The sequence below is a fragment of the Medicago truncatula genome, chromosome 7, assembly GCF_003473485.1.
Source record: "Medicago truncatula cultivar Jemalong A17 chromosome 7, MtrunA17r5.0-ANR, whole genome shotgun sequence".
Lineage (NCBI taxonomy): Eukaryota > Viridiplantae > Streptophyta > Magnoliopsida > Fabales > Fabaceae > Medicago > Medicago truncatula.
Window position 1 is genome coordinate 32887191 of NC_053048.1, and position 12777 is coordinate 32899967.

The 12777-nt window shown below is 32.9% G+C and overlaps 1 protein-coding gene and 1 long non-coding RNA gene across 2 annotated transcripts; both read left to right on the forward strand.

Moving 5' to 3' along the window:
• The first annotated feature begins 1849 nt into the window (after positions 1-1849).
• On the forward strand, positions 1850-4967 carry LOC11410089 (uncharacterized). The gene is made up of 3 exons (XR_003006862.2): positions 1850-2070; positions 2168-2287; positions 4649-4967. It is a non-coding gene; the product is annotated as an uncharacterized lncRNA (long non-coding RNA).
• Positions 4968-8997: 4030 nt separating this feature from the next.
• On the forward strand, positions 8998-10843 carry LOC11410090 (soyasapogenol B glucuronide galactosyltransferase). The gene has a single exon (XM_003623379.4). It carries the CDS (start codon positions 9161-9163, stop codon positions 10643-10645), a length of 1485 nt encoding a protein of 494 aa, XP_003623427.2. The 5' UTR covers positions 8998-9160; the 3' UTR covers positions 10646-10843.
• Positions 10844-12777: the final 1934 nt, after the last annotated feature.

Below are 12777 nucleotides of genomic sequence, written 5' to 3' on the forward strand. Positions count from 1 at the left end.
CCGGCGCATCTGTGCAGCATACTATTAGATCTCTTGAACGTCGATGATGCCAACAAGAAGAAGCAAACTCAGATCTTCATTCTCCTCTCTCTCAATTTCCCAAGCTACAACACTTAACCAAAAATAAAAACATAGAAAAAAAAATCAATTGTTTGAAAGAGTGAAATGGAATTTGATGAACAAGCGGAACAAGAAGAGGAGATGGAGATTCCAAAAACACAAACACCAGTGCCAACGAGTTATGATTGACTTGGTAATTCAGCTTCACGTTCAAAACTCACCGTCGTAGTTGACGGAAGGAAAGGTAATGGCAACGGCGGTTTTGTTTCGACGATGAGGTACCTAGAATGTCAGAAGAATCACGCCGTTAGCTTCGGTGGCCACGCTGTTGACGGTTGTTGCGAGTTTATCGCTGCCGGTGAAGAAGGAACACTTGAAGTTGCTATTTGCGCCGCTTGGAGAATTCAGAATTCTGGAATCCGAATTCTTATTCCTCCTTCCTGTTTTTGTGTTGTTGTGGTGTTGTGTTGCACGAATCAGATTCGCTTATGTTGGTGATGGAACCCAGGTCCGAATTCTTCTTGGCTATGATGAGATTATGTGTTGTTGTGTTGATTAATTTATGAATTTGTAAGTTTAAAATTAAGTAATTTTGAGATTTATGGGTTTTGGAAGAAGAAGAAGAAGAAGAAGAAGAAGAAGAAGAAGAAGAAGAAGAAGAAGAAGAAGAAGAAGAAGAAGAAGAAGAAGAAGAAGAAGAAGAAGAAGAAGAAGAAGAAGAGATGAAGATTGAAAAAAGAATTTGATTTTTTATTTCTTTTATTTTTCTGGGCTTAAAGGTATGAAGATGGATGGAAGGTGATGAAGATTGAGAGATGGAAAAGGTTTATTGTGGTGTGTTTTTTTTTTTTTTTGAAACCGCAAAAACACACAAAAGAGAAAGAGAGAAAAAAGTGAAAAAATTAGGTGATGAGAGTTCACTATTAACTACAATGGACATGCAATCGGGTGGTTAAAATCATATCAAAAAGTTTAGACATTAAAAAAATAACGGAGGGGATCAATTTGACTAACGGTGACATTTGTAAGGGACCGAAACATTGATTTTAAAATTTATAGGATCAAAATGAAAACAACAAATTAGTTAGGGGACCAAAAGTCCAATTAAGCCAATATTATAACATATTATAAACAACAATAAATATTTAGCAATATGTTATTGTCACCCAATGGATGAGATTGTCATATGATCGGACGAAACTTTATATGTGATAATGATCATGTGTATAATTACCTATTTGTCCTTATGATATTGACCACAAGACATAGATTGTGTCATCCTTAACTTAATTCGGCATATGGTCATACCATTTTTTTTTTGAAGGAAAGGTGTTCAATTTTAGAATCATATTTCATCAAAAGGTTCAATGATCCAGAAGTATTGCTAGATATTCTAAACACATTATAATCAAGAGGCCCTAAATACATGACGATGGTCATATGATGGTGTGCATTTTAACATCATATGTACTTTTTGACAGATTAAAGTTAAAAAATAGTTTATTTTCGTGTAAGAGAAAACAGTCTATCCACCAACGTCAAAGTAATAATATATTTTTCTTCTTTTGCTAAAAATCAATATTTAATTTGAAACAAGCCACCTCTTTTTTTCCCGATGTCTATTACGAAAGGCTAGAAGAAAAATAATAAAAGATTCGTAAAAAAATAATGAATTCGAATTACAAATATTTTTATATGAGATATCTATTCCATGAGCTAAAGGGGTAACAATCTTTTTATGAAAAAGGGACAAAAATGATTCATCAATATACTTTAGAGATATTTAATAATCCACCTGTTTTTTTGTTCAAATAATTATTCGAAATTTACTGAAGAATTTCTTGAAAAACCATAATTATTATAAACTATATAATTAAGGTAAACACACAGATTAAAAACCAATTCTATATTTTTTAAATGCAAAGGTGAAAAAAATGACAGTAATCCTCAAGTTTGTCTATATTGCGATCTTTTTTGTTTCTCTAATTTTTGGTGTAGTCAGCGGTAAAAGTAAGCTCATTCTCTTCTTTTTTGTTTTGTTTATCTTCTACACAATTTTCCACCCATTTTTTTATTAACATTTATTTATTATTATTTTACATTACAGAAAAATGTGCTTCTGAATCCGATTGTTATACGATGTTTCCAGTTCCCCATTTTATAGTTATGACGTGCATCGAAAAGAAATGTCATATTACTGGGATTTATTACTAATTAATTAATTAAGGTAAACAAAATATTGATCTATTATTACCCCTAAGCCTTTTTGTATTACTTTGTTCATCACACTTTCATATATGTATGTAAATGGGGATGCATTGATATTTAATCCATTAATAAACCAACTGTTGCGTTATTATCATTATATATTGACGATGAAAGACAAACTTTTATATAAATCCCAAATTCGTAGCTATGTAAACTAACGATTACATATTTTTTCCCAATAATCTTAGTGTCTAGAAATTAACTTTTTTTAAGGTGAATATGTGACGAATTTGAGGTTCAAACCCCGATATATGTATACTAAAATGTTCATGTCAATTGTGTTATACTCACGAAGACAATATTTAATTATGTTTTTTTAAAATGCATATGATCATTTAAAATTATGCAATTATGTATCAAAAGAAAGGAGTACATATGCTACTCCAACAAATTCAAGACAATATAGCGAAATATAAAAAAGAATCATATAAAATATATTATAAATTTGTTGTTATCTTCATTTACTAGTGAAATGGTATAGAAATGCTTAAATATAAATATGATCTACGTGTTTGATATATGGCCTAATAAAATTAAAATTCAATTATAGAACTCAACATAGGAGAATAAATGATTGAGTTTTACCCTTCAGGGTGTAATCACGAACAACTAAGCGTGGGAATAGGTCAGACTAACCTACAGAGGCTCATTGTCTACCTTGCTTAGGCCTGATCTGATCTGTTTATTAAAAACGTTAGGCTTAGGGTTTTTAAAAAACCTAATTAAGTAAATAGATCAGACATGGGCTATAAAAAAACCTAAGAAGCCTGATAGGCCAGCCCGTTTATGCATATTTGTTATACTTATTTTTTAATTTATATTAAAATATAATTTATTTTAAACATAAAAATCAAGGAACAATTCAAACAATGAACTGAAGTAGGTCTTTAAAGCCTTACAATGATGGACATGTCTTACATTAAAATAGAATTTTTAATAGACTTAAAGACTTGTTTAGCCTATTTAAAAGTAGGTAAAATAGAAAATTTAATGGCCTTAACGTGAAATATGCATGTAAATAGGTTTTTAAGTCAGACCAAACTTTTAAATAGACTAGACTTAGACCTGTAAATTTTTTTAGACCAGGCTCCGACCTTTCTACGCATGGCCTAGCCTATTCCCGCTGCTGCGTATAATCACCTAATATTTATCATCTTAGTGAGAGTGTGAGATGCCCAAGTGTCTAGAGATGAAATCTTAGTAACTAACCTAACATGTAATCGGTCCCGCAATTGTAGCCGTTTTTGGTTCTTATCACTGCAAGTTTTTTTTGTTGGGTTTCAATATATCCAATTTGTAAAAAATTTGATTATGGTCCTTCCTTGCTATGAGTGTGAGTCATACGTTGAAAAAAAAAGGTAATACTAAGAAAGTGATTGTGGCATAAAATAATTGGGTGATGTGACACAATATATTGTTTAAATATTGTGAGTGTGAGTCATACATTTAAATATGTTGTTTATTGCAAAAAATAAATTTCACGAAAGCATCCTGATGGTGTTGCAAGCTAACACTCTTAATTTTCTCCAACCACCCATGTTTTCCACTAAACAAGATCCAAGGATGCAAAAACATTGAGATTGATCGTGATATTTATATGTCCTATGAATATATATGTTTTTAATTAAATAAAATCTTCAACATAAATCAAATCCATCAAAAACAACATCAAGATCATCATTATCATCTTCTTTTTCCTGCACAACATCAAGATCACTCTTTTCATCCTCATCATCTTCATTCTTTTATGTAGAAATAAAATAAATATTTGTTTACATAAGTAGCTCAAAAAAAAAAAAAAAAACCAAGGTATTAAATTCTATTATATTCTTCATTCATTCAATGAAATAGGGTTTCAATCGCAAATTCTCCACCTTTGAGTTCTCTTCTCTTTTCTCTCCCCTTCTGTTGTTTTCCTTCTTCAATATTCTCCAAGATTGCTGATAGTTGTAACCTAAGGTGACGATCTTGAGGTGACCGGTACCACATATATATAGAGTCGTCTCTAAGCGTATAACATACATTTGATAATTGGTGAAATGTGTCATGTTTTGATTATGTGCTTGATGAATAGTTGAATTGGTGAAACTTGGTGACTCGTATACTTGGTGAAATCTGATGAATTGTGGAAATGTACTTGTATTCCATCATGCTTGTATATTTTGTGGATTGCTGATGATATCGAGTTATTTAAATGCTCTTTAATCAATGGAATTTAATTATGTCGTTATTTTTCATTTGATTAAGTTTAATTGTGAATTGTGAACTAACCCCTAGTGATCGTTTGATTGACCACCTACCTTATTCTCTGAATGGGTAGACGGCGTGCAAGACTAGTTTGCTTTGCTTTGGTGAGTAGCTTGAGGATAGCTTGGATGCTACCTTGTTTTACTGCTTTTGGTGTCTTAGACTTTAGGGCTCTGATTAGGGGTCGGTCTTTGATGTTATCTTTATTATACTGTTGAGAATTTTGAGACTATGTACTGATGATGATACGTAATTTCGAGACATGGTTATTTGGAGACGTAATTTATTATGGATGACTGTTGAGATGATTTATTTAAATGTCGATGTAATGATGTTTTTGTTCCACTGCGATGTTTGAAGAAATTATTATGCATGCTTGGTGATTTATTGAAGAAGTAACATATAAATTCTTTATATGGTTGTATCATTAGCGTAATTTATCGCTTTTAAAGTTTAAGGTGTTACAAGAATCTACCGCTAGGTTATGTGGACAACATATATAATGAATTGTTTAGGTTTATTATATGAAGAAAAAAAAATTGGGTAATAATCTGGTGTGGCTATAGCCATACTCAGCCATACGATGAGTCCGCCCAGCAACCATAAGGAAGAAACAATTCATCAGTTTTTGGGCAAAATAAAGCTACTATCATTTTGCTCGCTAAGACAAAATATATAAATCTTGCTTTAGGTTATCATAATTGGTGTTCTATTTTGGTACATTTTATGTTAGGTAGAATGTGTTTTAGAGCCCGTTTGTTATAACTTATTTAAGAAAAAAAAATCAATTTTTTTTCAAATAAACAATTTTAAGATTATTGCATCCATTTGTTACAACTTTTTTTAAAAAAAAAATCAGAATCCAAAAAAAAAAATCTAAAAAGAGTTTCAAATGAAAAGTTATTAATAGCAGCTTCTAAAAAATAGATTTTTTTTATAGGAGAGAGAAAATACGAGTCAAAAGATTGAACTAATTTAGTAACAAAAAATCTCTTTTATATAGATGTATCCAAAAAAAATCAAATTATTATTATTTAAAAAAAAAAAGGTTTTTATTATGGTAAACATACGCAAAACAGATTCTAATTTTACATAAAATCACTAAAAAAAATCTCTAAATAATTTTATGTGAAAATCACTCTTATTTTAATCCATATCAAACGGGCCCTTTGTTGGTAATGTGTATTCTATTTTGGCTTGGTAATATATAAATTAAGAAAATTGCTCTTCTCTCATCAAAAAACACTCACTGACGAAAGTACCCCTGCGTGACTTCAGTCATGCTCGATACTTTCAGCGTGAGTTAAGTCATCAGTCCCAACTTTCAAGCACCATTTTCATTCCCTCATCACATCCAAATTTCTCTTTCAAGCTCACATTGAAGAATCACAAGATTGGTGAAGCGGAGCAATGCGAGTTTTATTTTATGGATAGAGAAACCTTGTTCAAAGACCCCATGTCTATGGAGCCAAAGACGCCAAAAAAACCAACAAATCAACTAAATTCAAATTATTCCGACACTCCCACCTTGGAAAAATCAAAAGGAGAATTTGAAGTAATTGGAGAAGATGAAGATGATGCACTATCACTAGCTAGTTAGATAGGTTATGACACTTTTTTGTTGGTGTTTGTCCTATTTTTTGTTGATATTACACCGACATATTTTTTGGTGGCTGGTTATATAACACCGATATTTGTGGTCAATATGTAACGAACATTATATATATTATAAAAAAATATGAAGTGAAATATTTTTTTTAGTGACCGGTTGTGTCACGTCAATTATTGCTCGCATTTTTTGGTCTACCTATTCAACTATTTATTTTATCTTTCATTTATTTTTTGGTCTCTACCTATTTATTTATTCTGATACTTGTTATTCCATTATATTTTGTGAAGTGAAACATGTCTGAAGATGCATAGGTTCGAGTTGAAGATCATGTTCAATGAGCCGCGTGAAAAAGAAGATTAAAGTCTTTTTTAACCCCCACTGACAAGCTAGACGAGTTTAAGACACAATTTAAGAGATACCTTTTCCATATTGGTGAAAATTGATGACAGTACGTCATTACTAGTTTTTTAGTCATATTTGTGTCCTTTTTGTAATGTTTTGAGAGTCAAATGTTTGTATACATGGTTAAATCAGCTCAAAGATTCATAAAAGTGAAGTTTTGCACAAATTGGAGAAAAATCAAGAATTTAGCTACTGGATCGTGCCACGATGGACCTGAATCGTGGCACGTTTGAAGCGTGGAATTTACCTGAAGATACTGGAAAAATCGTGGCACGATGGATATGTAACGTGCCACGATGGTTTAGTAAATTTGCTGCCAAGTCAGATTAATGAAGGAATCGTGCCACGATGGACGCGAAACGTGGCACGATGGTGGGCTTTTCTGGAACCCTAATTCTTTGTCTATAAAAGTCAGATGCGACCAGAAGCTTAGGGTGAATTTCGGAGACCTAAACAAAGCATAGACGACACCAGGAAGCTGAAGAACACGCGGTGGATCTCACCCAACTCATAGTTGGTATTGATTTATGTATGTTCTATTATTTTTATGTATTTAATTGTTTAGTTATGAGTAGCTAAACTCTTAGATTGATTAAGCCATGAGATGAATCTTTGTGATCTGTAAGCATGTAATTTGTTAAGAACTCTCTTTGACATCAATGAAAACCTAGTCTTTATTCATAATTATTTGTGCTTAACGCTTTTTTTATGATTCTTTTTATGACTACTAACCCTAACTTCTTTCAATCACATAAATTGATCTTAGGAATTGAATGACTACTAACCCTAGCTTTTAATCTTGAAATAGTAATTCTGTTTTATTCAACATAGGAACTTAGAGATAGGAAATTGAGGATTATGACTTATGAATTAACGTTCTCATCATACTTCCGCAGTTATTCAATCAGTTTAAGAGATTAAAAGGTTATGACTTAGGAAAGGGTTTTGAGTCAAGAGATTAATCAAAACCACTTAGTTAATCCGTCGTAAAGCTAGGTTAATTTCTTTGAGAGAGAAGAGAGGCAAATTACTCACGGTGAGCAATAGAGAATTCAAAAGGCTTGATCATCTGTTTTAATCTAATTTTCAAACCATTTTATTTTCTGTTATTTACTTTTTATTGCACACAAACCTACTGCCTCATGCACTTATAAAATTTACACATCCTATATATTAACTTTATTGCTAAGTTGAGATTAACACAGTCCTCGTGGATACGAACTTATTTTATTACTTCGATAGTTTTAGTACACTTGCTAAAAGTCTATCAAAAATCAAAGAATATCTCATGTAGGAGTACATGTGTCATGCATGGACTTGGGGGAGGATAAAGAAGATGACTTTTGGAAGACCGTATATTTTCCACAACTTATCGAAGATGATAGCGACATTGATTACATATGAGAAATGATATTTGTACAACTATTTTATGACAACTTTTGACAATTTTCTCTCTCATACTCACATTATATTCTTATTCTCTCTCTCTCTCTCTCTCTCTCTCACTCTCTCTCTTCCATTGATTTTAAACGATGAAAAGAGAGAAATGAGAAGTTGTCACATAAGTTGTCTCATATGTTTGTTCAAATATCACTACTCATTACATATTTAGATTAATGGTTCAAAATAACATTTTATCTCTTTATGTCCGATCCATTGAAGTGTAATACTCCCTCCGTTTTTTAATATAAACAAAATTGACTTTTTAGGTTCATTAATTTAATGATGTATGTGGTCCATATTATGAATCACATACATCATTAAATGAATGAACCTAAAAAGTCAATTTTGCTTATATTTAAAGACGGAGGGAGTATTTATTAACGTGTAATAATGTAATGTGTTCGAATTTGTGTCTCTAACGTTGAATTTTAATGAATTTGTGTTATGTGTAATTTAACGATGAATTTGTGTAATTTGGATCGTTTATGTGTGATTTGTGATTTTGTGTATTTAACGACGAATTTGTGTAATTTGGATCGTTTATGTGTGATTCTCTAATTAACGACGCATTTGTGAAATTTGGATCAATTATGTGAGATTATGTTGTTAAACTGGTGTAATTCGGATAAGTTATAAGTGTATAAAAATTACAAATCATTAATGACTTGGTTAATGTCATTCAATGCTATTCTGCTCCTATATCTGTAGCCAACATGAGTCAATGTTGTTCAACGTAACTTAAGTCACATTGAGTCTAACACCTGCGTGACTTAAGTCATTGAGGGTATTTTTATCGGTTTCTATGAGAGTGCGAATTTTTTATGGGAGAAGAGAAATTTAATAAAGTAAAGCGTATATTCTTTCCTGCACGTGAAAGTGTTTTGAAATTCGTGGTTCATTCATGTGGATCTGTTAAACAAATGAAGGAAAAATTACTTTCGGTACCTACTACCATTAAATTAAAGCGTATATTCTTCCCTACACATGAAAGTGTTATGAAATTCGTGGTTCATTCATGTGGATCTGTTAAACACATGAAGGAAAAATTACTTTTGGTACATACCATTAAACACTTCATTGGTACCTACAACTAAATATCAACTCTAGCAGTAATAGAACCAAGCAACAATGGAGTCTCAACAATCCCATAACCAACTTCATGTAACTTTTCTTCCACATCCAAGTCCTGGCCATATGAATCCTATGATTGACACAGCTAGACTATTTGCAAAGCATGGTGTTAATGTGACCATCATCACTACGCATGCTAATGCTTCAACATTCCAAAAATCCATAGACAGTGACTTCAATTCAGGATACCCTATCAAAACACATCTTATCAAGTTCCCTTCAGCTCAAGTTGGTCTCCCTGATGGTGTTGAAAACATGAAAGATGGAACTTCATTTGAAATACTAGGTAAAATCGGCCTTGGAATATCCATGCTCCAAGATCCGATTGAGGCTTTGTTTCAAGACCTTCAACCTGATTGTATAGTGACAGATATGATGTTTCCTTGGACGGTCGAAGCAGCTGCAAGACTAGGTATTCCAAGAATTCATTATTACAGCTCAAGCTACTTCTCCAATTGTGCTGCTCATTTGATCATGAAGTATAGACCTCATGATAATTTAGTTTCTGATACACACAAATTTACAATTCCTGGTTTGCCTCATACAATTGAAATGACTCCTCTGCAGCTTCCTTTTTGGATAAGGACACAGAGTTTTGCCACTGCCTATTTTGAAGCAATTTATGAATCACAGAAAAGAAGTTATGGAACACTATACAATAGTTTTCATGAACTGGAAAGTGATTATGAAAAACTTAGTAACACTACCATGGGGATCAAAACTTGGAGTGTAGGACCAGTTTCATCATGGGCTAACAAGGATGATGAAAAGAAGGGCAATACGCTTGGAAAAGAGGCCGAGTGGTTAAATTGGCTTAACACAAAGCAAAATGAGTCCGTATTGTATGTAAGTTTTGGAAGTCTAACTAGGCTTGATAATGCTCAGATTGTAGAAATTGCACACGGTCTCGAAAATTCAGGTCATAATTTTATCTGGGTTGTAAGGAAAAAGGAGAGCGATGAGAGTGAAAACACTTTCCTTCAAGATTTTGAGGAAAGGATGAAAGAAAGCAAAAAGGGATATATCATATGGAATTGGGCACCACAGCTTCTGATATTGGATCACCCTGCAACAGGAGGGATTGTGACTCACTGTGGTTGGAACTCAACTCTCGAAAGCTTGAATTCTGGTTTGCCAATGATTACATGGCCAATGTTTGGTGATCAATTTTACAATGAAAAGTTGCTTGTTGATGTTTTGAAGATAGCGGTCCCAGTTGGAGCAAAAGAAAATAAGTTATGGACTAGCACTAGTAGTGAAGACGTAGTGGTGAAGAGGGAAGAGATAGCGAAGGCTGTAGAGATTTTGATGGGAAGTGACCAAGAGAGCAAAGCAATGAGGGTGAGAGCAAAGAAACTTGGTGATGCTGCCAAGAGGACTATAGAAGAAGGTGGAGATTCTTACAACAACTTGATTCAGTTGATTGATGATCTGAAATCATTGAAGAAATCTAAACCACTTGATGAGAAAGTGATTAGATAAGTCAAATGAAGGAGTAGTGGTTGATGCTTTAGGAGATGTATCTGATGAAGACTTTCAATAAGATGAAACAACATCCCCTTTTTTTTCTTTTCTTTTTTTCTTTTCCAGCTTATGTTTGCTTTTATATGTATTCCAATAAACAACATCCAATTCTTGTGCATTGCAATGAGGATAAAGGAAGTTAGTTTTTAGTTTTTACTAAGCCTTTTTCATATTAAGATAGGAAAAGATGTGATGATGAATTAAATTTTGTTGTCTACTTGGTTTGCTTGATAATATTTACCATCTTGTAGTTGGTGCGTGTAAGGGAGGGAATCATCCATTCATCTCTTTCTCCATTTTGATTGGGCAAAGGAAATTTGGTTGCGTTTGATGAGGTGGACGAATCGGTGGTTGTTAATTTCTCCGAATTTGTTTATTCATTGGGAGTGTTGGAACTTGGGAGGCTACCATAAGAAGGTTAGGAAAGGGTGGAGATTGATTTGGCAAGCGGCGATATGGATTATTTGGAAAGCACGAAATGATCGTGTTTTCACTGGTGGTGGTAAAGGAGTTGACGATCTAGTTGAAGAGATTCAACTACTTTCGTGGAGGTGGCTTTTGAGTAGAACGGATTTTCCGGCTTGTTTGCTTTACGAATGGCAATGGTATCTGGAGGAGTGCTTGAGAAGGTAAGGGTGTGGGGGCTGTTTTCGAGGTGTTTCGTCGCTTGGAATATTTTGGTGTCTGTTCTGCTGCTCGGAAGCTGCGTGAACAGCAGCTGTGTGGTGCTGCTGGTTTCGGCAGTTGGCAGCAGCAGAGGTAAGGTTTTTTCTGTTCCCTGCTATCTGTTTTTTTGGGGCCAAGGGGGTCTGATTTGCTGCTGTGTGCATCTGTTTGTGTAAGGGCAGGGGTATGGGACTGAATTCTGATGGTGTTAATTGGATTTCAGAATCATAGCTTGTGCTGTCTTAGGCTTGACAGTTTTATTTCGAGTAAATAGTCAATTGCCCCCCTGAAATTGTAATTTTTGTCAAAAACCCCCTTGAATTTTGCAAAACGTCAAAAACCCCCCTGAAATTGTTACACGTATTGGCGGAATCCTTGTATCGTTTTTCTCCACCTCTAAGCGTCTTGCTAAGAGTTCCGGTTCCAATAGAATTTTCCGTTTCAAAAAAAGAAAAATTTTATGATTTCATTGGTAATATTAATCTATCACGTATATATTTTAGGGTTAAATATGATTTTGGTCCCTATAAATATACCAACTTTTCGTTTTAGTCCCTCTAAAATTTTCCATCTTCATTTTTGGTCCCTCCTTTAAAGTAAACTCATATGTAGAATTCATATTTGTGAATAAAATTTTGCAGAAAAATTCATAATATTATAAGAATCTCTCCCAAAAAAATTTAGAATTTTTTAACAAAACATGAATTTAATATGAATTTTTATATTTTTTATGGTTAAAAATTCATATTAAATTTATGTTTTGTTAAAAAATTCTAATTTTTTTTGGGAAATATTTTTACAATATTATACACATTTCTGCACAATTTCATTAAAAATACTAAAATTAATTTAAAATATTTGGTATATTTATAGGGATCAAAAATATATTTAACCCTATATTTTATACACTGTATAATTCTGGGGCAAGTAAAGTATATGTATAAATGGTAAATCTTACCTAGATTCCATTAATCCAATAAATCAAGACTACATGAGTTAGTTATGGCTTCTGTTATCCACATTAGCAGACATTTAATTGAACGTATTGCTCACAATTCACAAACAATTCAGGCTCAAATTTTAGTTAATGAAAGATCATGGTTCCACTCAAGTAAAATGGCCCAGCTTGGTAAAGCATATGATGAAGCTGGTCTAACTGTATTTATTTTTCATAGCCTAAAATCACAATGCCAAACTTATAGCTAAGACTACCCTTAATTATCCATATCCATAGCCCATATACAATTCCACCTTGGTTAGTAGCATTACCAATGAATGAAGGTATTCCAAAGTCAGCCAGTATTACTAAATAGAAACCATGCTTCAATTTTCAATTCTACTATAACCTACAAAAGCATCAGAGTTTTCCCACGACACACCCAGCATCAGAGTTCAATTCTCACCTTAGCACCGATACTTTTGAT

What these genes read in the sequence shown, in the direction of transcription:
- LOC11410090 (XM_003623379.4), top strand. Translation starts at nt 9,161, where the DNA reads ATGGAGTCTCAACAATCCCATAACCAACTTCATGTAACTTTTCTTCCA.